This window comes from Lepidothrix coronata, unplaced genomic scaffold (genome assembly GCF_001604755.1).
Source record: "Lepidothrix coronata isolate B3197 unplaced genomic scaffold, Lepidothrix_coronata-1.0 Scaffold84, whole genome shotgun sequence".
Taxonomy (NCBI): Eukaryota; Metazoa; Chordata; class Aves; order Passeriformes; family Pipridae; genus Lepidothrix; species Lepidothrix coronata.
In genome coordinates, this window is record NW_016690264.1 from 2,951,518 (window position 1) to 2,977,969 (window position 26,452).

Below are 26,452 nucleotides of genomic sequence, written 5' to 3' on the forward strand. Positions count from 1 at the left end.
TGTATCCCTGTGCTCCAGACTAGGTTTAGAGCAGGGCTGGATTTCACCCAGTTCTCCTGCAGTGCATTTTGGTGGAGCTTCTGAATCTCTGACAGCCTCTCCTCTGTCTGTGGGCCAGTGAAAGTGACCAACCCCTCATCGCCCATCAGGGCAGACCAGTACTTCCAGTGAGTTGGTGTGCAAGGCACCTGTTGCTCCCTTGCTTGCCAAGGCTCCCTGTGCTCTGCCTGGCCCCGTGGGCACCCAGGCACACACAGTCATGGCTGAGTGAGCTGCTGGCACACAGAGAGCTCTGTGCACTCCCTCCAGCCTGCTTTCCGTGGCCACAGGGCTGTTTCAGGAGAACTGGAGGTACCTTCTCCAGTAGCCTTCTCCAGCAGTGCTGCTTCTGCCTCTCTCCATGCTGCTAAGAGGAAAGGCAGTGGCAGAAGCTGGGTGGTTCCTAAAAGCCCTCTCCAGGCAGCAGCCCAGGGGCCTGCTGGGGTGTGGTTGGCTCTGCTCTGCTCCTGGGGCTTTTGTGCTGCTTTTGCTTAGCTGAGTCACTGCTGCAGCTGGGAAGCCCTGAGCAGCCTGAAGGCTGGTAGAGCCCTGGGGTCCTCTCTGGGATCAGCTCAGTCCAGAGGGGTTAGCTCTGAGTGTCTGTGTTTCTCCCAGGCTCCGAAAGCGCCAGATGTATGAAGCCTCAGTGATGAAGTATGGGGAGCTTGCACAAGGTGAGGGTTTGTTCTGTGGCTCCACACACAAGTGCAGCTCCATCCCATCTCCATGGCTCCCATGAGTCTCCCCCTCACCTCTGAATTCACAGCCAGTCAGGGTTCTCCCCTCCAGGATGGAGCCAGGTGCTGACCTTGCTTGGGGAAGGCACCTAAACACACAGGGCATTGGCACAGAGCAGAATGTGCCAATGGGGGACAGGGCTGGGGAAGTATGGTGGTCGCCAGCTTCCAGGAGCACCTGGCTCCAGGTGGGGTGTCCTGCCTGGGGGTGTCAGTACATGAGAAGGGAGCCAACTGATGCCACCTTCATTTTCCAGATGAGGCCTGGAGGGAGGTGATTGATACCCTGGCAGCGGCTGCCATCAGGTTTGAGATGCTGAGCACTGCTCACCGGAGCCAGGTAGGACAGCAGTGTGCAGGGAGCCAGGGATGGCAGGCCGTGGGAACAGTGGAGTGGCTCTGCACTGTGACTTGCCTGTGCCCTCAGATCACCCTGGACCTGGAGAACAGCAGCATCTCCACGAAGGGAACCAAGAGCGGTGCCTTTGTGATGTACAACTGTGCCCGCCTGGCCACGCTCTTCGACAGCTTCCAGCGGGCTGTGGAGCGGGGTGAGCACCAGCCCTGCCACCCTCCTCTAGCAGCCACTTCTGGAGCCACGGGGGCTTCTCCAGGCACAACAATCTCCCTTCTTTCCAGGGACATACCCACCTCTGCCACCAGCATCCAAACTGAACTTCTCCTGCCTCCGAGAAGAAGTGAGTGCTGAGAGGGGGAATGTGGGGACCTGCACACCCTCAGCTCCAGTGATGGATGCTACTGGCCCAGAAGGATCTGGCCCTAAAAGACATTATCCCTTCACAGGGTGAATGGCTCCTGCTCTTCAACTATCTCTTGCCCTTTCCTGAAGTCCTGGAGCAGGCAGCACAGCTGCCAACACCCTCCAAGGGGATCCGGATCACAGCCAACACAGAGACAGTAAGTGCTACATGCCATAGCACCCCTGGGTGCTGCTCCCACAGTCCCAGCTCAGGGCAAAGCTCCATGCCAGCAGGTGCTGCCCATCCGTGAGCAACACAGGGCTGGTGCTGAGGGAAGAGACTGCAACACCCCTGGGGCTGTTCCTGATGTACTTGGGGTGGGGAAAGGCCCAAGACTGGCCAGAACCTGCTGTGCCATCAGAATGTGTCTGCCTTGCAGGTATGCAAGTTCCTGATCCAGCTCAGCATGGATTTCAGCTCCTACTACAACCGGGTGCATGTCCTGGGGGTGAGTTGGGTGTCCCAGCCTGCAGCCTTATGGCTGGACTGCAGCTGGGAGGCAGCCATGTGGGTGGAGAGGCAGCAGTGCCTCTAGGGCCAGCCTGCTGAGGGGCAGTTTGGCCACCAACCCCAGTTGCTGCCTCTCTCCCCACAGGAGCCATTCCCTCACCTCTTTGACCAGATGTTTGCCCGCCTCCAGCTGCTGGGAGCAGTGAGGGATGTGTTCCACAGCGCGCTGGCGACTCTGCACCTCCCTCCTCTCAGCCAGATCTGAGCCACCCCTGAAGAGCTGTGCCATGGTGTGACAGGCACCTGGACAATGTGCTGTTAGGGGAGGACAGGGTGTGCCGTCCCCAGCAGGATGAGGGGCTGCCCCAGCACCAGCCAGGAGACACCTGAGCATACACAGGCACTTCCCCTCCCAGGGTCTGTGGTGTTTGGGGCTTCGCCACGTGCTCCCTGCAGCTGTGCCCAGTGTGTAAGGAAAAGGGAGGGCTCCTGTGGCACCCCACAAACTGTGCTGGGAACACTGAGGGAGATGGCACCAGGAACCAGTCACCACCACAAAACCAGGCACCAACATCACTTCCCTCAAAGCTGTTTATTGAAGGTTGCTCCGTGCTGGCAGGGAGCTCCTGAGGCTCCAGGCTCCTGTCAGGACCTGGCCCAAGCCCCAGTACTGGGGTCCAATACACCTGTTGCTGGACAAACATTGCATTTGTTTGACCTCAGAGCTGTTTGTCCTTCCCTTGCTCCAACTGTCCTGAGTCCGGCTGCTGCACAGGAACCCACTTGGCCTGAAACAGTGCTGAAAGGCTGCTCTGAAAGCGGGGGAGCATGTGTGCTCCCTACAGGGTGCTACAGCAGAGGATCAGTGTCCCTGTGCATTTCAGCACCATCCTCAGCACTGCAGGGTCAGGGCTGGCACACCAGGCTGCAGCCCACCAGTGCCTGACCCTTCTTGGCCTCCTGCTGCCCTCAAGCTCCCAGTACTGGGCAGGGCCCTAAGTGCCCTCCTCAGCAGGTTCCTCTCTGAGACCAGGGCTGGAAAGCCTGGACATGGGTTCCTCACACCTTGGGGAGGAGGTTCTCCCGGGCAGAGGGAGCTGACAACCCCAGTTCTTTATTGCCTGGGGAGTCACAGGCCCCTCCAGGAGGGGTCACATCTGCCTTCACCCCTCAGACCACTGGCCTTGAGCACCCCATATGCAGCTGTGCTGCCCCTGAAGGAGCCAAGCATGCCCATCCCCTCAGGAGGGGACACATCAGTGTGCAGGCTGGGGGCAGGGACTACAGTTATGGGCAGAGCCCAAGTGCAGAGTGCCCTCCCAAGATAGGCAGGGACTGGGATGTGTTGCACACCTGCCCCATTCCTGGGAAGCCTCTAGTGGTGAGGGCTCAGAGGGGGCTGTGCCGCACAGCATCTCCAGGCCCTGCCCACAGAGCACGCAGTAGTACCGCAGTTCCCCCCCAGCCTCCACCACCTCCCAGCAGTCCAGCTCAGCCAGGTCAGGCACGTGGAAGAAGGTGGTGCTGAGGGGGACCAGCCCCCCCAGGCCCCGGCGCCACAGCGTCAGGCGCTGATCCACCGAGGCCGAGAGCAGCAGGTCCGGCCGCAGCACCCGGATACCCGTGACGTGAGCAGCATGGGCACAGGGCCTGGACACCCGCTCCAGGATCTGCAGGCAGGTCTCTGCTGCAGCCTCGCCCCTGCCCAGGGCCACCTCCAGCAGGCAGATGTGGATGGAGCCATCATCACTGCCACTGGCCACCAAGTACTGTCCCTCTGTCACCTTGCTGACGTGCAGGCTGTTCACACCGCAGCTGTGGGCCATGACGGTGAGCAGCGGGGCACCCAGGGCTGGGAAGACAGGCTCGGTCAGGAGAGTGATGCTCACCTTGGTCAGAGGGAGCAGAGGAGCCACCAGTGTGGCCACCCTCAGGCAGCAGAGCAGGGCTGCTGGCAGTGACACCCACCCAGGGGCTGCATCTCCCCCTCCGCTCGGTGCAGGGCATCTGTTGCGTCCGTGATGGGGCTGGTGATGTCCCAGAAGGCAATGCTGCCATCAGTGGCTGCACTGCACAGGAGGTGCCTCCTAGAAGGGAGGTGTAGGGGGAGCCTCTGGCCACAGCCCTGAGGGTCCCCACTAAGATCTGTGGAAATGGCAGAACAGCCTCCCTGACTTCCTCCCTTCCCTTCTCTCGCTGAGCTGCCATCCCTATGAGGAGAAATGCTTCTCCCCGGAGCCCAGCATTCGGGGCTCACCTCTCCCCTCCTGTCCCTGTGTGCAGGAATGCCTCCACCTTGAGCACACAGCGCTGGTGGTGAAATGACTCTGCCACCAGCACCAAATTCCGAGCAGCCTCCAGCAGCCCGAAGACCCTGCGATGGAGCAGAGGGCAGTTGGCTGTGGGAGGAGGGAGCTCCTGGCATCTCTGCCCCAATTCCCACCATGCACTGCCCTGTTCCCTGTGCAGAACAGGCCACACCCATGGCAGCGGCTTCCCATGTAGAGCCTGTTCTGCTTCCATCACCAGCCCCAGCTCTGTTCTCCCTGCCATGCTGCACCATGGCTCCTCACCGGACCGATCCATCGCTGCAGGCAGCAGCCAGGAACTTCCAGGGTGTCAGCAGCTGCTTGGTGCTGGTGCCAGGTACAACAGAGAGGCACATGTACCTGCAGCAAAGATACAATGCTCACCAATGCCTTGGTGACACCTGTGGCCCTGGGGAGGTGAATGGCCCACGAGAGCAGCCCAAGCCCAGTGCTGGATGCAGCTCTGAGCACTCGGAGAAGGCACAAGGAAAGAGTAGGCCTTTCCCTAGCCACAAAAGCCCCTCAAGGCCAAGCCACAGGGCACCAGGAATGCACACATGAAGCCACACTGGCCCAGTCTGCCTCAGCTGAGCCTGCAGCTGCACAGAGCAGTACCCCAGTGGAGGCCAGTGTGGTTCTCATCACCCTCCCAGGTCATAATCACTACTAACCCTGCCTCAAGCAGTCCCTGAGCATCACCTCGTCTCCGGGTCCATCTTGACGAGCTTGTGCCTGTTCTTCTTCCGCTCCCAGTGCTCGTCCAGCCGGTGGGAGGCCACATGGATGACCTGGCAGGCCACAGCGCTCTCCAGGCTCTCCACAGCACTACTCTCTGGGTCCCCAGCACACAGCAGCCGGTAGCACTCGATCTGTGCCCGGCCACCCGCAGAGAAAAGCAGGGCAGACAAGCCCTTGTCTCCAGGTCCAGTGGGGCCGGCCAGTGCCAGCGTCCTCACACTAGAAATGTGGTCACTGAGGCGAGCGAGGGGCACAGCTGCCCGAGAGCGCTCACTGAGTGCCAGGACACAGGCCGTGGTGTCCTCGCTGCCGGTGACCAGCACGTTAAGGGCGGCATGGCCAGGCACCTCCATGGCCCCCAGACGCCGTACACAGGTGATCTCCCGCCCGTGCAGGGATGCCAGGAGCACCTGCTGCTCGCAGGGTTCGGCCTCACAGCAGTACAGCATCACATCCCCAGACTTGATGAAGGCAAAGACCTCAGCCCAGGGGCTGCTACAGTAGCTCCAGGAGCGGTGCCCACCCCCACAGGGGATGCAGTGGAGGTTCTCGCTAGTCCTGCTGCTCCACACCACAAAGTTGTCAGCATGAAAGCCCAGCACGAGCAGATCCCCGTCTGGGGTGAAGCGCAGCTCCTCGATCCACTGCAGCCCTTTGCAGGGCCTGTGCTTCCGCAGAACCTCCAGCTGCTGGTCCCGCAGGTGGAGCTGGCGGTAGACACCGTCACGGCCAGTGCTGTAAATGTAGCCCTTGTGGCAGGTCACCGAGGTAACCCCTGTCTTCCCGTGGAGCCCAAAGAGCACGGACAACGGGGACTCAAGGGGAAGGACCCCTTTGTGTGACAAGCAAGACAGCTCCAACTCGCTGCTAGAGTCCTCACCGACCGAGTCAGCGACACCATTGGCAACGCCGGTGCTTTCTGCAGCCCGCCTCGAGGAGCTGCTGCAAGGGAAGAGGAGGAGGGAGCCCCGGCGGTCGCCGCAGACCAGGAGCTCTCCCTGGGGCAGGAAGGCAGCGCAGGTGTGCCAGCGCTGCTTGCAGGGGGGCAGCAGGTACCGTCCCATGAGCCGCACGAACGGTGCCTGCCCGGGGCGGTGCGCGACGTCCAGCCAGAGCATCTCCCCTTCGGGACCGGAGGCCAGGAGGGTGGCAGCGGTGGCGGAGGGCAGCCCGGGGCGGGGGGCCCAGCTCAGGCCGAGCACGGCCCCCTCGAACAGCCTGAGCGAGGCGGCGGTCCCGGGGCTGCTCAGGACGAAGAGGAGGACGCGCCCGTCGCCGCCGGCCAGGGCGCAGAGCGCCTCGTCCCCGCCGGGCAGCGGGGCGGCCGCCAGCACGGTGCGGGTCCCGCCGGCGGCGGGGGCGGGCAGCACCGGCGCCCAGCGCCCCTGAGCCGCCTCGAACGCCGCCAGCCCGCCCGCCTCGCCCAGCACCAGCACCCGCCGCGGCCCCGCCAGCAGCACAGCCCGCGGCCGCTCCGGGGCCCCCAGCGCCGCCACAGTCGCTGGCGCCGCCCGCCGGGGCCGCCAGAGCCGGACGCCGCCGTCGTCGCCGCCCGTGGCCAGCCGGCCGCCGGCAGGGCGCAGGGCCAGGGCACGCAGGGCCCCGCGGTGCCCGCGCCGCTCCCGCCGCACATCGCCGCTGACTCCCCACTCCAGGCAGGCACCGTCCTCTCCCGCGCTGACCGGGAGCGGTCCCCGGATCACCACGGCGGCCACCCGCGCCCCGTGCCCGTAACACACGAGCAGGCAGGCGCCGTCCCCATCACCGCCGCCCAGATCGCCCACGGCCCAGAGCCGCACGCTGCGATCCTCAGAGGCGGAGGCGAGCAGCCCCCGCGCCGCCGCGTAGCAGAGCGCCAGCACCGCGCCCCGGTGCCCGCGCAGTTCCCGCCGCGGGGCCGCCGCGGCCGCCGCCCGCCACATCACCACGGCCCCCGCCGCCGTGCCGGCCGCCAGTGCCAGGCGCTCCCAGCCCGCCCCGGCCAGCACGGCGCAGCGCAGCGCCCCGGCCCCGCCGCAGCTCGCCCGCCTCAGCCAGCGCCCGCCCCCCCGCCACTCGTACAGCGCCACGGCCCCCCCGCCCAGAGCCAGCGCCAGCCGCCCGCCCGGTGCCCACCGCGCCTCCCACACGCGCGCCCCGAGCTCCCGCGCGGCCCCGCCGCCGCACAGCGCCAGTAGCGGTCCCCCGCCCGGCCCCCCTCTCCGCACCGCCAGCACGGCCAGCCAGCGCCCACCGAACACCGCCACCCGCGCCGCCGGCCCGCGGCCCGGCTCGGCCCGCAGCCCCTGCACGCTGGCCTCACGCAGCACGCTCCTCCGCGCCGCCGTCCCGCCTCCACTCAGCCGGAACGCCACCACCTCCGGGCCCGTGCCTGCAGGACACCACGTCAGCCACCGCCGCCGCCGCTCCCACCGCCCACCCCGTCCCGTCCTGGTCCCGCCGCTCACCCGCCAGCAACACGTCCCCCGCGAACTCCAGCGCCGTCACCGGCGCCACCAGCGCCACCGACTCCATCTTGGCGGCACCCCCACGGCCCCGGCAGCCGCCCATTGACCGAGCCGCGCGGCCCCGCCCCCAGAGCACGCGGAGGCGGCGCCCGTCTCTGCACGCTTTATTGGCGCGCGACGCGGCCCCGCCGCGCACGTGATCCGCAGCCCCGCCCCCCCGCACAGCGCGGGAAAAGGCCACGTGCGCGCGGCCAGGCCCCAGCGCCTACAGCTCCAAGTGCACCCCGCTGTAGGCCTTGTCCACTGTCCACTCGCCCGGGGCTCCGGCCCCGGCCCCCGCATCGGCCCCCGCATAGCGCTCCATCTCCTGCTGGAACTGCTGCTGCCGCCGGCGGTTAGGGTCGACATTGATCCAGTTGTTGGCGATCCACTTTGTGCCTTGGGTGACCAGGCAGCCTCCGTGCAGGGCGAAGTCATCCAGCTCCCCCACCCAGCCTGCAAAAGAGCAGAGCCCTGGTAGGAGGTGGTGAGGAGGGCAGGCAGAGCCGGGACCGTGCCGGGACACCTGGCCAGCAAACACTGATGTCGGCTCTCCTGCCCGCAGTGCCTGCTTGGATTTGAGCTGATACATCTTACAGGAGTAGCTCCTCCTAGCACCCCTCCATCTTAGTGCCACCCCACCCTAGTGCCTATGAGGAGTTCACCAGGGCACACTCCTGGGTACAAAATGCTCATTGCCTCCACATCTCCACTCAGCACAAGGGGGCTCTTGCATTCTGCATCACAGCAGCTGTTTTTCTCAACTCTTCCCAAAAAGGGAAGCTGGCATGGAAGAGATGAGTGCTGCTGGTAGAAGGCCTGTGAAGTCAGAGGCCGATAGCCATTTTGGAGACTGCATTTCAGCAGTTCTAAATTACCCTCTCTTTACAGAGGTCCCATGGTTTTTCTGTGGCAGACTTGCATCAGCAGCTACTTTCCATTTAGGAACAAATTGCTCATAAAAACACAACAGGGCTCTTCTCGCAGCATTGATGGTCTTGATATTCTCACCCAACAGCCCAAACACTGGTCTTGTGACCTCCTCTCTGTGGATTTTCTAGAGATGGAAATATGGGCTGCTCCCAGGGGCCCTGGGAGTTTATACTCCTTCCTCCCACCACAGCTCAAAATCTGCCATCGAAACCCTCTGGAGCCATGCTCACCAGCAGCCTGGAATATTCATGTCAAAGCCCAGCCTGTCAGGGCAAACCACACTGTGCTTCATGACAAAAACAGCCCCAAGGACAGATACCACGGGGTTGCGGCTGAGCTACAAAGCAGGCGTCGGCCCCAAGCCTTGTGTGGGGTGGCCCCTGCCTGCCTGGGCTGCAGAGCTGATGGCCGTGCCTTTGTCTACCTCCCCTCCCCACCCCTTTGGGCAACACCACATCAGTGACACATTTTGAATTGCAGACCAAGTTCCAGCAGGAGTTTCAGCTCGCACAGCAGGATGGGAGGCAGCTGGCGGTGGCGAGTGCAGCCAAGGTCTTTGTTTGCTAGCTAGTCCCGTCCCCCAAAGACATCAGGAGCCACTGACCTACTGCCTGTAAACAAAGGCCTTTCAGAGTCAGGAAGCTCCTACCCAGCTGGTGACAAGAAGATTCTACAGTTCCCACTAGCAGGCAGCTATCCCCTTTAGCTGTTTTCTGAGCTCCCAGCTACAGCAAGAAGATGATGGCTGTCACCTCCTGCAGTCTACCCCTCCCAAGAGCCAAGTCTTGAAACAAGCCCATACCTTCTCCGTCGGACAGGTAGTTGTACCAGAAGACAGCGGTGCCTTGCTGAGGTTTCACTCGCAAATTGCCCTTGTCGCAGTTTTTCCGAGTATCTCGCAGGTCAACATCGTTCTGGATCAAAGACTGGGGAGGAACCACAGGGAAGGTGTTGCCAATGGGGCTGGAATGAGGCACATGCACTGGGCTACCCCTGCTACCAGCCATCACCCTGCTCCTTGCCCCACAGGGACAGCTCAAGGGTGACACAGGGGCTTTCACAACCCACCCAGAGTAGCCAGTTTCAGTCTCCTGGAGGTCCATAACCTGTTTCTGAGCAGCTGCCCATTCCTTAACACGTCGCCTGGCAGGAGCACAACATACCTGCCAAGGCTTAGTCTGAGGAAACGTGCTCAGAGAGAAGCAAGCAGGACTCATATTGTGGCAGCAAGGCCAAGGGACTCCCCCTCACACCTCTGAGCAGGGAGAGCTGCAGCTGTCAAAGCCCTGTGCTTCTTCCCTCGGCCTCAGAGGGAGAAGACCATAAGCGGAGCACAGCTTCCCTAACGCTCAGCAGCCTCACACACCAGCCCCCTTCTGCAGTCACAGTGAATGAAGACATTCAAAGAGGGACTCAGAATCCCCAGGGGTAACATGAAGGTGAGGTCCATTTACCATCTCTTCGTACGTCCTGTTATCAGCAATAGGAAAGACTGTCTCGCCTCCCCCAGTCACATTGTTCAGGTAGAACAGCACAGTCACATACCTGCAAGACAGAGGGGCTGTCAGGGGGTGCACATGGAACACCTGGAGGAGAGGCACAGGGGCTCTCCACACCCTGCCCCTCCACCATACACACAGCAGCTCCTCCAAGACATAACAAGGCACATGATTTACACCATCAGCTTTTCTTGAAGAATAACACAAGGACAACAAAGAAAATCCCCACCCAGAACAGCGAGAGTGCGCTTGTAGGCTCTGGTGGGGATGGCCCAGCAGCTCTGCACATCACTCTGCCCTCCTTGTGAGGACTCACAGGATTTGCCTGCCTTCTCCTTCAAACCCCTTTATGGCAGTGATCTCCTGAGCTGGTTTGTGAGCCCCATAATCCAAGCACCAAGTCCCATGCGGGGCAAAGTGAGATGTCTCTCCACACCCCTTCTCTAACGCATTCCAGACTCTGTCAGGGCAGAGCTTACCGGCAGGAGGTCTCAAAAGGAGCGCTCTCGTTGGCGACGAGCTTTGTGTGGCTGCAGGCAGTCTCAGGGAACACGGGGCCACTGTCCATGTGGGCATGGTAGTGCCCTCCCTGGTCGTACCGCACAACCTGGAGGGGCTCGCTGTGCTCCACAATCTCAGGGGGCAAGCGAGTCAGGCGCATCACCCTGGGGAAGAGCAGGGCAGGTGAGCGGGAAGCACCCTCAGCCTGGTCAGATGCTACTCCCAAGCAGTGAATACATCTAGAGAAAGAGAACCCCCTTCCCCAACAGACCGGAGAGACGGATGGCTGCATGCCAAGAGATAACCTTATAGATAGTCCTTATAGATCTGTTGGTCCATCAGTATCAGTCAGAACGCCCTTGTCAAGGTTAATAAAAAAAAAACAAAAAAACAAAACCGAAGGATGCATCTCCAGCAGGACTGCTCTCAGGAAGTCTTTGCTTGCTCAGCAAGATCCTCTCTTTCTGTGCGTGTCCCTGGAGCCTTCATGTGTCATCACTTCTCTGGACTCCTGCACACCACCTACAGACCTCAGGGACAGTTAGCAAAGCACAGGGCCCCTGCTGAGAGTGAACGAGAGACTAGCTCTAGGAATAGTCTTGTCACCTAACTCACCTTTCCCTGTTGCCTTTGCAGCAGCCTCCCCCAGGGCAGAGGGGCACTGGAAGTGACCAAGGAGACCGGAGCCCTCCTGCTCTGGGATTTTTCCACTGCTACATCTGAGATCATCCCCAAGGTAAGCAGGTACGTCTTGAGACCTGCCAAAGAACACTCAGAGCTCTGAGAATCTGGACCAGTGAAGCCCTTGGGGCAGGTGCAAGGAGAACATGGCACCTGGGCAGGATGGCAAAGCCCCTCCAGGCACTGCATGGTCCCAAGGAGGACTAACAGCCTCCTTCAGCACTGTGTCTTCACATCCTCCTAACAGCCAACTGAGGAGCGTCCAAGTGGAATGCTGATACATGGTGTGTGTGCTGGCTGGCACGGAGAAGGTGGCAGCCACAGTCTGCTCTAATCGAGGCAATATGCGACCCCATTCTCCCGCTGGAATGCGCTGAAGAAAAGGAGTGGCCAACAGCCATTTTCAAGCTTCAGGACAGATTTTACCCACCCATGTTCTGGGTGAGGACCAGCACCACAAGAACAAGAGAGTCTCCAGCCAACTATTTGAAACTCACCAATGCTACACGATTTGGTCTGAGTGCTGGGTTTCATCTGAGATGAAGGGAAGGGTAAGAGGTTTTCCCATCTGCTGTGAGCTGCCCTACAATATGTGTGCTTGGAGGATTGAACTAACTTGGCTTATTCTAGGTGAAGTCGTGCTTGTTAAAAAGTCAGTTCTGAGTAGCTAAGACAGATTTCAGTGAAATGCATGAGTAACTAAAGCAAATGACAGCAACTACTGGCGCCCAGACAGCATTGGAAATGGGCAGCTTCTCCCAGTAAGCTCATTTACTAATTAGAATGAAGTATTTCATATACTGCCAAATCTTCCTGGTTTTATAGGGCTGTTCCCAAAAGTGAATGGAGATGCTGAAAGGTTTGATTTTTCTTTTTCCCTTTCCACGGGACAATACAAATTCTTGTTCTAATGAAAACCTTCTCTTCCCATTTTGTGTCTGTGTTAACTGCTCTTTATACTCCAAAGACTTACACACAATTAGGAAATGTAGATGTTAGCAAGTCTGCCCCTGCCTCTCCCAGCACAGCTGATCCTCGTGCCTTCCCAAACCCAGCCACCCCTTGGCTGCTTGGCCCTTACCTTTGCCGTATGGCTCTCATGACCTGGTGTGCCCCCTCGCCCTGGTACAGCCAGGTGTGCTGGCTGTTGCGCACCAGGTCACTCATCTTCACCTTCTGGCTTCCCATGTACTTATGGAAATCACGGATATTCAACTGTTTGAACTCCTCCAGACTCAGCACACCTACAGGAACAGAGGAAAAGCTGCCTGACTGTGCAGGTAATAGTTTCTGGCATCCTGTACTGGAAGAAAAACCAGCTGAGGGTGCTGCAGAAACTGCCCTCCTCAAACAGACCCCAGTCAGGGTCCTGTGCCCACCACAGGCTCTGTACTCCTACACTCAGGATCACGGGCCCCAACAAGGCTCTCGCCTGCAGCAGAGGACTCAGCAACCTGCCAACATGAACCGTGCAAGGTCAGAACTGGGACAGGCAAAACACCATTCTGAACTTCAAAAAGCTCCTAAAACACACAAACCAATCCATCAAAAGAGAGAAACAGCCCACTACAGTTCTAATATACACAAAAAAGTCTGTGCCACCCAGTGTCTTGGGGCTTGTTACTTAGATATTTAAATAAACGCATTTAAGGACAGAGTGGGACACCTCAGACCACATTTTCCACACGATCTTGTGGGCTAATTAAAAAAAGCCAAACTCAAAACAAGCAGTACATTCTCCTGCATTTGTGTAATTGTAAAACACGAGTGAGGAATACATCAGGGTATGATCTTGGCTAGGTAGAAGTAAAAGAAAAATGAGAGCTAAAAAGCGGTTTCTCCTAAAACAGGTATTTCTTGTTTGCACTCAACTGGACTCAGCAAGGGGTGGACTTTTGCCTTATTTTGCTTCAGAAGAGTCCTCAAATTTGTTGTTTCCTCTTCTGGAGAAGGGAAGCCTCACACTGGGGACCAGGTCCTGACACCAGCGTGCAGTGCTGTGCCCTGTGCTGCCCAGCAGCCAGCACACACCATGGGCTGGGAGTGGAGCTCATTCAGGCAGCAAACCCAGTGCTGCTGGGTGCCAGCTCTGCTCCCTGGGCACAGCACCCCCCGGCAGCAGGAAGGACCAGCCACCAGGGTCAGCCTGGGACAGTTCCTCAGGTGTCAGTGGTCACGACCAAATGATCCACTGTTATTATTCCTAGTGTCTCTCTGTCCCCATTTCCCCTCACTCCCCATGGTCTGATGACGCAGGGCCACATCCAGGTTGTGACCTGGTCCCTCAGTGTCACGTACCAATCTAACAACAGAGGGAAGCAGCACTCTGGAAGCAAAGTCCTGCCAAGAGGCCTTTAACAGGACCTTTCATTTGTTAATGTCCAGAACGGTGGAAAAGCCACTGAGGACTCAGTCATACCCCTGCCAAGAATGCCACCAGCCTGGAGGAGAAGGCACGGGGTGCCCTCCGGATATTTATGCGTTCACACTGGTACTGTTTCAACTCCAAAGCAGCTCCTCCTGGGCAGCTCTCAATGCCAGGTCACTGGAAGAGAGCGTGCAGAGCCTGTGCATTCACTTAATTTGATTAGGAAATGGAGTGCTGCCTAATTGAGGCCACTCTAATTAGAGCAGCAGAGGTTAGAGTGCTCATCCGGACAGTGTGGGAGCCCCAGGGAGACCAGGGGCAGGAGGGGCAGAAGTGGCCTCATGGAGGGACTTTGCAGTGGCAGAGAGGGCAGTCAGCAAAAAACGCTGACAAGACCATCCTCACCGCCACTTAATTCCACCCTCCCCTGCCAGTGACATGGGACTTCCAGCCTGCTGCAGAAGCCTCCCTGAAAACAAGGGGGGGCGTGGAAGGTGTGTCTTAACACCTGCATCCCAGGTAACAAGAGCTCTGTAGTCAGAGCCAGAGCAGTCTGTCAGATCAGGGGAGCAAAACTGCACCCCGAAGGTCTTGCTACTATGGGGCACAAACCAAGGCAGGTGTGACAGGGGAGAGGGAGTGCAGAGTTGTGTTCTGGTGCTGCTCCTGCAAGACCCAAGCCCAGGTGGTGGGACCAGTTTGCTGTTAGATTGGTGATGCAGGGGCAGGAGTGCTGTGATATCAGGTTTACGCTGAGTTTACTTTCCTGAGAAAGTCTCTAAAGCAGTGTTACTTTCCTCTGCAGAACTCAGCTAGAGAAACAGGCCAGAGTAGGAACACGGCTCTTGCTCTGCCCCACATGGCTGCATGAGGCATCCAACGTGCTGCTGAGGGCAAAAGGGATTCCCCAAAAGCTAGTCTTACCATTCCCATCAGGATCAGCCTTGACTGCTGTGTACATCTCACGGATGTTTTCAGGGGTCATCCACCTGCCGTTCCCAAGCCGAGTGTGGGTCAACACCTGAAATTCATAAATGGATCAACACAGGGCACTGGTTTCTTGTACTCCCAAACCCCTGCAGATTCCCTGTGTGAGGCCTGGCAGGCTCTCCTCTGCAGAGCCAGCCAGGCATCGGCACATTTCCGCAGAAACACAACTGTGGTGAGAATCATCTGGCAGCCACACACAGAGTGTGGCTGGTGAGTGCTGTTATTTCCAGTTTAGGTCATGGCAAATGACTGCTGGGACTTGATTAACCAGCCCTGAGGTGGAGGGGGCACAGCTCTTTCTCTTGAAGGGAAAGTAAAGCTATTGATGATAAAAGTGAATGCTTTTCCTTGTCCAAGATAAGGGCTTGGAACAAAATGCTTCCTTTTCATGTGTGCAGAGAGATGCAGGATCCTGAAGAGCTCCCAGCAGGCTCCAGAGAAAGGAGCCTTGCCCTGGGTTGTAACTGGTGCAGTTTCCCATACCCTGCAACACTTGTGGCCCATAGGATGAGTCAGACCCCCGGCTCCACCTGAAATGAGAGCCTAGGGAGGGACATCCTTGGACTACCAGGACCTGCCCTGATCCACCCTCCTATAAAGGGCAAGGGTGCTGAAGAGCTGTGGACAATGCGGTCATTATCCCCCCTGGGCTCCTCAATAGGGGTGGCTTTGCTGGGGCTTGTGAATTCACACAGGGAGTTTCCCACAGGCTGCACAAAGCAGGGCTCAGGCGACAAACTCACTTCCTGGGACACCTGGCAAGAGGCAACCCACAACACAAGGAACATTTTATCCAGCATATTCAAAACACATGTGTCCTGCCAAGGACCGCTGCTACCTCCCAATAGCATGATAACTACTGCACATTGCCCCAGAAACTTCCATGCTGAAGGCCAGCACAAGCCTTAAGACATAAAATCCAGCAAATACTGATTGGTATACACCGGGGTCTGCCCTACCCAAGCACATGAGTAACCAAGAGACCATCTGAGGAAGGGTCCTGTCAGAGGGTGCCCAGCAAACCACCCCTGGTCTGTCCAACACTCTACCTCTTTGAGCTGCAGCTGCCCATCCTGATTATGGTCCAGGAGATTGAAAATGTCCATCTGGCTGATTTCAATCATTTCCATGGCTTCCTCATAGTCATCTGTTGGTAAGATCTGGCTCTTCTGCAGCCCCTTCAGCTTTGCAAGATGGACGATGAGCTTGCACTCCTCCTCTGTCAGGAAGTCGGGAATTTCTAAAGCAAAAGTGTGAGCACCAACAGAGACTGAGGAACTGTTACAGTGGGATCCCATACCACTGGCAGGAGACTCAGGAAAAAAAAAGAGGTAGGGTGCATTTTAGGAATTGCCTAAGTTTGGGACATTCAAAGACATCCACCCTTCTACCAGAAGAGCTCTCAAAGAGCACACACCACACACCTGAGCCGCTGGAGGCAGGTATTTTTACAGCAGCAGTTCCTAAATGTTTGGATGCAGAGGTCAAGCCCTTAAACTCTCTCACACATACCACAATGGACAAAGGAGTGAACAAACGTGCATATCACTGCATATTACCATTTCAAAGGTGCCATTTTAATCACAGTCTGGGAATTGCTGCTTTACAGGAAGGGAGGCCAAAAATCCTTACAGTGGCCAGTGGTGATGGCCCAGGTTTCAGGCTTCCTTGTTCTTTGCACAAAACCAAATACCTTTCGCACACATAATTTGGGGGGGCATGGTCCAGTGCTCTACTATAAAACTCAAACAGAAAGGAGAAAAATTCTAACTTTTTCCCACTCATTCTCTTGATCCTCCACTAAAAATGGTCTTCAAATGCAATATTAAAGGGGAACATACTGCACATGGAGGATGCCACACTCCATATCCAGGTATTACCAGCTTTCCTTTGCAGCATAAACCCAGTAGCAATCAGGCAATTCCAGGATCCCAAGCAAATTTAAATGCAGAGAAATCCTCCAATGACCATGAGGAGATTTCTAGCTGCATGGTATACTTGGAAAGTGCTGGCAAGGTCCCATTCCAGAGTTAGACCGTGGCCCAGAAGGTTGAGAGGATCCTCCTGGCTGGTATCTGTCACTACTGTGGTGACCTTGTTACCAGCTACTGAGATTTTTGAAAAGGGAAAGAAAAGCCACCAACGCAGGACAGCTTAAGTGCTCCTAGATCCAAGGCCCTGCTCTCCAAACTGCAGCTTCCTGGAGCTCCTGCAGGTATGTGCCAAAGACATATTATAGATCAACTATGGCAGCAATCCTCAAATGGGGGAAAAAAATTAATTACTTCCGTGACCTGAAATCAACCGTATCGGCTCAAGCTGTCAATAAGCAGTTGGCTTCTTGCTAAGTACAGACTAGAACTAGCACTGTAGAGAATGGGCTGTTCCTGGGAAGCCCCAGGAACACAATGCAGCCAGCTGTATCTGTAACACCCTCCCAGGAAGCAATTTCCGCCACAGGCAGCGCAGGGTCCTTGTGCCAGAGGATGTTTCAGAGCTGGAGCTTCCACTGACCAATTTGAACCTTGTGGCAAAGCACCAGGTCCAAATGAACTGTGTGTGCTGGCAACCAGCACCCCCACTATTTCCAGCTCCCCAGACTGGGCTACAATAATGATGGATTATGGAATCTTAATTATGTGCTGGAGGAAGGACAATTCTGCTCTTCAGTGGTAGTAACAGGATTTCAGAAGGAAGCAGGAATTCTGTTAACCAGAAAGTGTGCTGTCATGCAGGTTGCAAGGTGAGAGGGTTTCCAGCTGAGTGCTGCCAATCCCATCTGCAAACAACCTGGCTCCACAGCTGCAAATTAGTTCCTCTCTGCCCTCAGCTCTCCTAAACAGTTAACTTCTGGCTGTGAGACCATCCTATCTCCCTGCCTGTTCAACAATAGATCCAGCTAAACAAATGCCTCCTAATTGACTTTGAGCAACACTTGATTGCTTTCACAAAAAACAAAAGAGAGGAAAACATTGGGGTTTATGAAATAATGACTAATCCTGGAGCAAGAGAAAGGGGATGGGTTGGAGCACTGGTGTCAAACAGAGATTCAATTTTGGCTGAAAGAGCCCCAAGACACATGGGCCAAGTCATTCATCCCTCCCCAACTGCCCTCATTTCCACACCTGCTGATCTAAGCCAAACCCCTGCTAAAATACAAACAATCAGGGCCGCGGGCAAACAAAAATTGGAGCATTGTCTTCCCCATGAGGGCTCTGAAAGGGCCGCACTTAATGAGGATGGATTGACAGAGAGGTGGCTCCTAGGCTATAAAAGGCATCTCACAGTCAGGAGCAGCTCAGTCCAGGGTGCACTGCCCGTCCTCCCGCTCTGAGCATGGTCACAGCCCACCGCAGGTACCCCTCGAGGATGGGTGGCCCATGCCTGCTGGGTCTCATGGTGTGGCTGCTGCTCTGGGGCTCTCCGGGAGCCTGGGCGAGCTACCTGAGGAGATCCTCCAGCTGCATGCCCATCCCACACCGCATGGCCTTGTGCTACGATATCGGCTACTCTGAGATGAGGATCCCCAACCTGCTGGAGCATGAGACCATGACAGAAGTCATCCAGCAGTCTTCCAGCTGGCTGCCCTTGCTGGCCAGGGAGTGCCACCCAGATGCAAGGATTTTCCTCTGCTCCCTCTTTGCACCAATCTGCTTGGACAGGTAAGATGTTTTTACAAGTTATTTCAGCTGTAACAGTTAACCCTCCCCAGGAGCACAACTGCATGTGCCTCTGGACAGAAAATGCCCATGATGTGATCAGTGCAGTCCCCAAGAAGCCGTGCTGCCCCTCTCGGCAAGGGGCAACTGGACTACTCAGCAGGGTGAAAGCGAAACATGAGCATTTCATCTGGTAGAAGCAGAAATATTATGTTCCCTCCTTTAGATTTTCCTGCTCTCCCACCCCAGGCACTGCTGCCTGGCCACCCCCTCGCACACCAAAGTAGCTGCTGGCACCCACCATCATCACCTCCTACCTCCCATGAAGCCCCTCACCCCAGCTCCTGCCCCAAACATGTCTCTCAGCCCAACAGTTCCAGCAGCAGAGGGAAATCCCCAGTTCTGAGATGCAGCCCTCAAAGTACAAAGCTGCTAAGGAAATTGGGTATCTGATTAGGCACTTGTAAAGGTAAGCAGCCTTCACACAACTAGAGAAGATCCCTGGGGGCTGGGGTGGGGCAAAGGGCTTCTGACAGCAGCCTGTATGGAACAACCTCATCCCTCCTGTCCTCAGAAATCCATTATTTGCTGCCTGGATGCAAATGTTCAAAAAAATCAAAGCTCCCCAAATCGCCTGCTAGCACTGCAGTGTGCAACACAGCCCTGTGGACAGCAGTGGTGCCAGGGCTCCACCCTCAGCCTGCTGCCAGGCATTTGGAGGTGCTGAACCCCCATCCCCTCCCCAGGCTCATCTACCCCTGCCGCAGCCTCTGCGAAGCCGTCAAGAGAAGCTGCGCGCCCGTCATGGCTTGTTACGGCTACCCCTGGCCTGAAATCCTGAACTGCAACAAGTTCCCTGCAGATCATGAGCTGTGCATCGCAGCAGTCTCCATGGATGAAAATGCCTCCAGCAGGAGAAGTAAGAGGTTTTTTCCTCACGTACTTTCCCATATGTAACACTCAAAGCTCAAAAGGATGATCCTATGACTTGTTTCTATTCTGAATATTTCTGGTTTTAAGCTGTATTTTTTAAAAAAAAATATAAATCGTAGTTTTGTTCTCTCTGGGAACTGTGTCTAGAAAATTAGCATAACATTGACTGTGGCTTGTTCCTCTCTCTGCTGTATTCATTAGCTCCCTGGGTGCCATCATACCCCGCAGGGTTTGGGGCAGGGGGAAGGAATGGCTGTAAAGCCTCCAGCCCAGGCACAGCAGGAGAGCTCATGGAGTGCAGGCTCCCGGCAGCGAAATGTGCTTCCAGCAGAGCAATGGAGCTGCAGCCCTGATCTTTCAGTTGTGTCCAGGGGTTAAAAACATGCAAAAAGAAATGTTTTGCAAGCCTTCTCTTTAAACATTGGGAAACATCACATAGGAACATAAGCCTCTGCAGACATGAGTTACACTAAAAAAAAATCTGTCTGAAAGACTAAATTAAACACCCAGATACTGATGAACACTGGGGTAGATTCAAGAGCAGTTAAGGGGATAACAGACATTTCAACATCATTTCAGCATCACTGGATGGAGTCTGGCTACAGCACTGGCTTTGCTGTTTCATCCTAGTGAGGAGATCCTCATTAAGCATTTTCACTGCTGCTTTAAAATGCAGCAACACACAGAAGTCTGAACAAAGCACAACAAGTGGGACCTGCTCCAGTCACAGGAAGGAGAGCTTAACATTTCCCACCCTGGCAGTCTGAGATGTCTCTGCAGGGCCTGGGTAGCTCAGGAAAAAGTGTCACTTGGAAGCAGCAAGCCACCATTTGCAGATCTCAAAATTTCATTGTGTGTTTTCCAGTGAAGCTTGACAAGGGTGTTATAATCAAATTTCTGTTGCAGCAGTGCCCCGAGCCAGCTGCAAGGACTGCGAGCTTGAGGAGGCCAGCACTGCCAGGGAGATCCTGGAAAGCCTCTGTGCCAATGATTTTGGTGAGTACCCTCCTCTTCCTCTCAATCGCTGCTGTTCCCTTCAGCAGCCAAGCAGTGGCATGGACAGAAAATGGCTTTGCCACAACATACTGACTTGGAGGAATTGCAGCTTTTACAGCAGATGTCAGGTATTTTCAGGTCCCGCCTTACCTGTGAGGCAGCAGGAGCGCCTGGCTCCAGGCAGCACCAAAGGTGAAGACCTGCTTTATTTCTGATTAGGTTTTGATCTGTGGCTGCTAAAAATAAGCACTACTCTGGTTTTGCCTTTGAGATCAACATTTCCATCAATGTCCACAAAAACCTTTAGCAAAATCCATGCTGGCTACTTCAAACTTCAATACTGTTGTTCTAGTAATGTGACTCTTCCTCTCCTAGCCCAAGCAGGCAGCAGCACTGGCTCTGCTCAGTCAGCTGGAAGTTTTCAATATATGGCCCTGAATTCAGGCATGCATATAAAAATATTTTTAATAATTAAAAAAAAGTTACAAATCCCAGGTTGCTGTCAGTCACGTCACCTCCTGAAATCCCAGTTCAGAGAAAACTCAGTTTGCAGGAGACCAGGACTGCTTGCTTATGCCTGTGCTTCCCACAGGGTTTCTGCCCATGCAGTGGTGCTGATAAACCTTTGCTACTCTCATGAGGAAAACGGAGTGAGAAGGAAGTCTCCCAAGTAACAAGCAGTAGGACAAAAGGAAAAGGCCTCAAGTTGCATTGGAGAGGCTCAGATTGGGTATTAGGGAAAACATCCTCACTGGAAGGGTAGTCAAGCCCTGGAACAGCCTGCCCAGAGAACTGGTTGAGTTACCATCCCTGGAGGTACTTAAAAAATATGTGGATGTGGCACTCAGGGACATGGTTTAGTGGTGGACTGGGCAGTGGTGGATTAATGGTTGGACTCAATGATGGTAGATGTCTTTTCCAACCTAAACAATTCTTTGACTCTAAGAACAGTGTTCAGCACTGGGGACTGACCTCAGATGAGAACTTTTACAAGTTCGCTGCAATTACAAGAAATTAGGCAGATGCTCCCCATGTTACAGAGACAGCAGAGAAGCCTTGGGCTGACTGGTTTTAGGTAGGTGAGAGCTATGAAAAGCAAACAGAACTAAGAGCTCTTTTTCCAACCCCTGCAGCAGTGAAAATCCGGATCCTGAGGAAGAACACAACCACGAGTATCTCGGACTTTGACCTGGACCCTTCCAGGGTGGAGGTGCTGAAGCATGGCCCACTCCTCAGGACTGAAATCCCCTCCAGGCTCCAGCAGTGGCTGGACATTGATGCCACCTGCGCCCACAACATCATGAGGGGCACTCATGCTGGGGTCTTTGTTGTAAGTGGCGAGGTACAGAGTGACAAGGTGGTGGTGAACAAGGCCTATGCCTGGCAGAAGAGGAACAGGAACCTACACCAGGCGGTGCGGAGGTGGAAACATCACCGCTGCCCTGAACAGGCGGGACGGAAGGTCTGAAAAATCTCAATTCCAACAATAAGAAACTGCTCCCTTCCCTATGGCTAGAAAACTCCTTTCCCTGGCAAGTGGTGCTTTGGAGATGTACAGTCAGTATTTCTAGGTGATTCGAAGCGGTCATAGTGCCGCAGATAGTGAGGCAGATAGGGCCTCACTACAGATCCCTGTTTTACCAAGACAGAGCTTAAGGATGCAAGTTTAACACGTTCCTCTAATGAGGCTCTGCAGATCCAGGACGTGTGATGGACAGCTTTGTGTAGGATCCAACATCACAACAAAACTGAACTCTGCAGGTGAGCACAAACTAGAAAGACCTGTAGTAACAGTTCCTTCTAGTTCTCGCCATCAGAGCTGGTATTTCAGCTTCACTATTTGACCCTGAGACATTGATGCTGTTCCAGTGCCTGCTTGCTTTCTGTCCAGAGATTACATGAAAGCTGCCCTGACTGCTAAGTGATACTTTTTATGTAATGGAGCAAATACTTTACTCTTGAACAGCCTGAGGTAAATTAAGGGGGTGAAGAACCCACCCCAGCAATGCCCAGACCCTTAAAAAATGCACGCTAAACTCGGCTCTTGAGCAGTCACTCAGGCTGTCCCTTTAGCTTCCTGCACTGAGAACTCATGAGCATCTGCACAGGTAAAAGGAAACAGCCATTCTCAAGCAGGAAAGGCACAGAGCAAAGATAGCTGAGGGTTTCTGCATAACAGGGAAAACCATTTTCCAACATCAGAAATTCAGTTTGGATCAGAAGATTCCAGTAACCAGGGATATCACAAGAGCCTTGAGAAACAGCAGAGTGTGAGTGAGACATCAGCTGTTAAAAGCTCTGCTTTGGTGTGATCAGCAGCTTTGCTCGGGACTGGGAGGTGAGCCCCAGCCACAGCACAGAAGGTGCTACTTGCAGTTCTGATATAGGAGCAGAGGAGAAAAGTTCCACAGTTGCCTGGCCTTCCAGCTGCACACAGGGAAGACAGAAAAGGTGGGAAAACTCAGCCTCACCAAGTCCTCTGCAGCTCACTCTGACCCCAGCAGGACTGTCGCTCCCTGCAGGGTACCCACAGCCACAGCTCTGTGCTCCAGACCCCAGAGCAGAAAACAGCAAATCCCCTAATGAGAATCCCTCATGAGTCGGATTTCTACTGCCTAACAAAGCACTGTCCATGGAAAGTTTTCTATATTGGCTTAAACCTGGGGCCAAAAAAAAAAAAAAAAAAAAGGGGGAAAACCAGCCTTTTGGAGGAATGTTTTCTGCCCCGCTGGTGCCGCCTGCAGTCTCGGCTGTGGCCGCTGCCCGGTTTGATGGAGACACGTTGCCTCCCTGTGCTCGTAAAACTCACCAACAATCCACGGCCTGGGCTCCTCCTCACACCAATGTGGGCTGGAATGAGCGCTCACACACACACACACTGGAATTCAGCTGCGCCCTGACATTTGTGCAGTGATTACTTCTCTTTCCTGAGGCTCGGAAGAAAACCAACCAAATTTCCTATTCTTATTCCTCCCCACTGCCTTGTCTTACAAACTGCTGCCCAATCCACAGAATCTGCTGTCAGGTGGTCCCTGCAACGGCAGTATCTTCTGAACAGACTGCGTCTGGAAAACACAACTGAACACATAAAAGCTCTGAAGGTTGAAAAGGTTTTGTCTGATTTATTTTCCATTAATAGGGTTATTTGATTACTAGTGTTTCCCAACTAAAAAGTGCACAGATGGTCTGACTTACAAGCTTTAGAAATGATGCCTTGTAGCCAGAGGGGGAAAAAAAATAGGGCAGGCATTTTTTCATAGCTCCATGAAATGAAAGCTTCGGTTTGATGCAGATGTGACTTACTCACATTTAAAAAACAAACCGCAAGTTCCCCTACGGTGCCCAGCCCATGCCCCAAAGCCCAGAGCTCACATTAAATCATTAATGGGTGTCTGCTGCTGTGGTCCCACTGCAGTCTGCTCTGCTGAAAGCAAGGATCACAGACCAGCTTCCTTAAATTGGCTCTCATATGCCACAGCACTTCGTCTTAAATCCCCAGGAACGCAACAGTCTTTGCTAAGGACTTCTGCGTTTATCAAATGCAACCAAGTTAAAGACACACTTCCACTAATTTAAGCAACAGAGATGAAATAAATTAGTTTTTTAAAAACCAGCTGAATTAGATTGGTACTGTTTGCATAGATAGAGAAGTCTCTGAAAGTCTTTTAAAGTCAGAGTTGGCTCCTGGCAGGTTCATCCAAGAGATAAGAGCTGTCTTGCAACTTGCAGCTTCTAAATAAGGGAGTCCTTATCAGAGGACAAAGGAGAACAGGCTCTTGTGGCATCTCAAATGGTGAATGTCTGTCGCTGTGTGATGGCATCCTCAGGGAGCAAAGCTTCCCTCAGAACCAATGGAGGTGCTGGAACAACAAGCAAAAAACTGTGGGACTGCTGCTGCCAGGACTAACCTGCCTTTTATCACCTTCAGCATCTTCCCTGCAGGCCAGGACCAACTCTTTCACTGCAGTGGTACTGGTGGGGCAGGGAAGGTGGAAACAGAAGTTCTCCTGAGTGAAAACCAGATTGATTGCCCCAGACTGAGGTTCTGGTACTGACACTGGTTTTGTGATGCTGTGGGGTATCAGTTCCAGGTTGGTGTATCTGTTTCCTGAATGTCAGACAGAAATCCACCAAGAAATTGGCAAACCATGAGTACCACCTATGTAGAAATAACAAAAGAACTTTGTATAGTTTTTCCAGATACTTACTGCATTAACGGAGTTTAATAAGAAACCTATGGTCAGGCTTTCAGTGTATATAATCTCTCTGGAATCAGAAAAGAACCCTCTATTTATATTATTGAGAAAGCATCTGAAAAATGCTGTCTTTTCAGAGACAACAGGTTTTCTCTGACTTTGCAGTAGCAGAAATTTTGTAATGATCTGTCCCCCCCAAAATTAATTTGAATATTCTCAGTGGATTTCCCGAACACGGAGTTCAATTAATGAGACTTTACCAGTCATAGCAAAAAAAATCACAGAAAGGTAAAGAAGGTTTTAAAATATCTCAGAGACGGATGTTGTGTGGTTGTGTATCAGAGCAGCCAAAAATAAATCTGGAACAGGATGCAAAATGGTGGAAGACATGAAATCTATCAATTCCCCTGTTACTCATTTCCTCAGTGCTGAAGCACCAACACTAAATTGCTTTTTCATAATTTATTACCAAAAGTTTGGGTATCTCTTGCCCCTTCCTAATACTGCACAGCTTCTTCGAGGTCCTCGCCAGCTGTCTATTCCGGGTATTTTAAAGGGAATCTGAAAAACCTGGAAAGGTTAATCTTCCAAATTCTTCAAAGCGGACCATCCACAACAAGTAATTCCGTATCCATACGGGAAATACCGTATCAAAATACCTTAAACGAAACCACAGCGTTTTTAACGCAGCCCCCAGGAGCAGCAGCACAGGGAGGTGATGCAAACACGCGAGAAGTCGCTTCCCCCCGAGTGGGTGTAAGGCAGCGGCGGGTGTCAGACACACACACACACACCCCCCTCCCTCCCCCGTCAGGGCAGCGCGGGCAGCGCAAACCCCCGCCACCGGCACGCCCGGGGCCAGGCTCGGCCGCTGCCCCCGGCGGGGCCGGTACTCACCGAAGAGCAGCGGCTTGAGGCTCAGGGTGCGCACATTGTGGGCCCTGCCGGGCACCAGCTCCACCCGCTGCGTGTGGCCCACCTGCGGGGAGAGCAGCCGTCAGCAGCGGCCCCAGGAGCGGCCCCGGCCCCGGCCCCCGGGTCGCAGCCTTGCCTTGATGCCCTCGAGGCGCGGGAGGGCGCGGGCGGGCGGCGGCGGCGGCGGCGGCGCGGGGGCGGCGGGCGGCCCGCCGGGCTCGCCGGCGCTGAGGTGCACGAAGAGCAGCAGCCCCAGCACGTTGAGCACGTAGAGGTGCGCGAAGACCATGAGGACGAGGAAGTAGGGCCGGGAGCAGACGGGCCGCGGGCGGCCCCCCGGCGGGCCGGGCAGCGGGGGACCCTCGGCCCGCGCCTCCGCCGCCGCCATCGCCCCGGCCCGGCCGGCCCCGCGTCACCGCGGCAACGGCCCGGCGGGCGCTGCGGCAGCGCGGGGCGGGGACAGCGACAGCAGCCACACCCCCTTCCACCCCGGCCCCATCCCGCTGCCAAGGAGAGCCAGGACACCGCCGAAGTTAGAAAGTCACGATTTATTTCAAATAAACCATGGGCACACCTCTGGCAACCGTCTCCCGGGCGGTTTCCGCCGCCCCTGCCCCTCTCCGGTGCCTGCGAAGAAAAGCGAGGGGTGGCAGCAGCACCGAACCCCCCAGACACACAGCCCAACAACCCCAACCAGATCGGGGCCAGGAAAGGAATTCCCAGAACAAGTGCCTCATTTAAAAATAAAGTTCTATTTTTTTTTCACCTGCTTAAAAAGTCTAAAATTTAGAGTGCAAGACTATAGTACAGAAACCTCCTGCTGCCCCACCCGCGGGCAGACACGGCACCTTCACCGCGCCCAGGGCAGCAGTCATGCAGTTTATGGTATCAGTAGAAAACGTTCTGTTACAGTCTGGGAAGCCTGAGGACTATCAGAGATGAGGCAGCCAATGCACCAACACAAGCGAAGCCGAAATAAAAGAGTGCCGGATGCAAGGATGGAGAGGCGCTGGGCTGGCGCAGGAGCTGGAAACAAGTGCAAAAAAGAAAAAAGAGAGCAAACATTCCACGTCTGTAGCAGTAACACATCAAAGGGAAATTTGTACCTCAGGATTAATGGCTCCTGAGCCACTTTCTATTCACCTACATCCATGTAACCTTGCTGACTCAAAGAGGGCCATGTACCTATTAGAGGGGAAGAAACTGGCCTTGTCTTCGGGTGTTGAGAACCTGTTTCCCTCCCGTCACCTGCCTCTTGAGC

At 55.3% G+C, this 26,452-nt stretch overlaps 5 protein-coding genes across 5 annotated transcripts in view; 2 read left to right on the plus strand and 3 right to left on the minus strand.

Moving 5' to 3' along the window:
• The window catches only part of DALRD3 (DALR anticodon binding domain containing 3), a 4,696-nt gene extending 2,001 nt beyond the window's left edge, over positions 1-2,695 (plus strand). Inside the window, exons 6-13 of the mRNA XM_017820533.1 lie at positions 104-167; positions 655-713; positions 1,034-1,116; positions 1,204-1,327; positions 1,416-1,474; positions 1,581-1,694; positions 1,917-1,985; positions 2,133-2,695. Of these exons, the coding sequence (XP_017676022.1) occupies positions 104-167; positions 655-713; positions 1,034-1,116; positions 1,204-1,327; positions 1,416-1,474; positions 1,581-1,694; positions 1,917-1,985; positions 2,133-2,252 (692 nt within the window). The 3' untranslated portion in view covers positions 2,253-2,695. The remainder of the gene's footprint in view (positions 1-103; positions 168-654; positions 714-1,033; positions 1,117-1,203; positions 1,328-1,415; positions 1,475-1,580; positions 1,695-1,916; positions 1,986-2,132) is intronic.
• Positions 1-9,949, minus strand: part of NDUFAF3 (NADH:ubiquinone oxidoreductase complex assembly factor 3) — a 17,320-nt gene extending 7,371 nt beyond the window's left edge. Inside the window, exon 1 of the mRNA XM_017820531.1 lies at positions 9,944-9,949. The gene's annotated coding sequence lies outside the window, so the exon portion shown is untranslated. The remainder of the gene's footprint in view (positions 1-9,943) is intronic.
• On the minus strand, positions 2,565-7,548 carry WDR6 (WD repeat domain 6). Its single transcript, XM_017820514.1, has 6 exons — positions 7,482-7,548; positions 4,996-7,405; positions 4,561-4,656; positions 4,245-4,361; positions 3,956-4,074; positions 2,565-3,839 (listed from the first exon to the last, which is right to left on the minus strand). Exons 1-6 carry the CDS (start codon positions 7,546-7,548, stop codon positions 3,244-3,246), a joined length of 3,405 nt encoding a protein of 1,134 aa, XP_017676003.1. The 3' UTR covers positions 2,565-3,243.
• P4HTM (prolyl 4-hydroxylase, transmembrane) lies at positions 7,631-25,579 on the minus strand. Its single transcript, XM_017820515.1, has 9 exons — positions 25,328-25,579; positions 25,174-25,255; positions 15,542-15,732; positions 14,427-14,523; positions 12,216-12,378; positions 10,432-10,617; positions 9,908-9,998; positions 9,256-9,379; positions 7,631-7,976 (listed from the first exon to the last, which is right to left on the minus strand). Exons 1-9 carry the CDS (start codon positions 25,577-25,579, stop codon positions 7,747-7,749), a joined length of 1,416 nt encoding a protein of 471 aa, XP_017676004.1. The 3' UTR covers positions 7,631-7,746.
• LOC108500051 (secreted frizzled-related protein 5-like) lies at positions 17,453-21,665 on the plus strand. The gene is made up of 4 exons (XM_017820534.1): positions 17,453-18,154; positions 18,898-19,070; positions 19,991-20,080; positions 21,214-21,665. The coding sequence occupies exons 1-4, from the start codon at positions 17,829-17,831 to the stop codon at positions 21,546-21,548; spliced, it is 924 nt and encodes a 307-aa protein (XP_017676023.1). The 5' UTR covers positions 17,453-17,828; the 3' UTR covers positions 21,549-21,665.
• Positions 25,580-26,452: the final 873 nt, after the last annotated feature.

Coding starts and splice junctions, on each gene's coding strand:
- WDR6 (XM_017820514.1), bottom strand. CDS start 7,548: ATGGAGTCGGTGGCGCTGGTGGCGCCGGTGACGGCGCTGGAGTTCGCG. Junction 4,362..4,560: donor TGCAGCGATGGATCGGTCCG/GTGAGGAGCCAT, acceptor GCTCCATCGCAG/GGTCTTCGGGCTGCTGGAGG. Junction 4,075..4,244: donor ACAGGGACAGGAGGGGAGAG/GTGAGCCCCGAA, acceptor CCTCCCTTCTAG/GAGGCACCTCCTGTGCAGTG.
- LOC108500051 (XM_017820534.1), top strand. CDS start 17,829: ATGGTCACAGCCCACCGCAGGTACCCCTCGAGGATGGGTGGCCCATGC. Junction 18,155..18,897: donor GCACCAATCTGCTTGGACAG/GTAAGATGTTTT, acceptor TCCCCTCCCCAG/GCTCATCTACCCCTGCCGCA. Junction 20,081..21,213: donor CCTCTGTGCCAATGATTTTG/GTGAGTACCCTC, acceptor CAACCCCTGCAG/CAGTGAAAATCCGGATCCTG.
- P4HTM (XM_017820515.1), bottom strand. CDS start 25,579: ATGGCGGCGGCGGAGGCGCGGGCCGAGGGTCCCCCGCTGCCCGGCCCG. Junction 14,524..15,541: donor GGCAGCTGCAGCTCAAAGAG/GTAGAGTGTTGG, acceptor TATGAATTTCAG/GTGTTGACCCACACTCGGCT. Junction 10,618..12,215: donor ATGAGAGCCATACGGCAAAG/GTAAGGGCCAAG, acceptor GCTCTTCCCCAG/GGTGATGCGCCTGACTCGCT.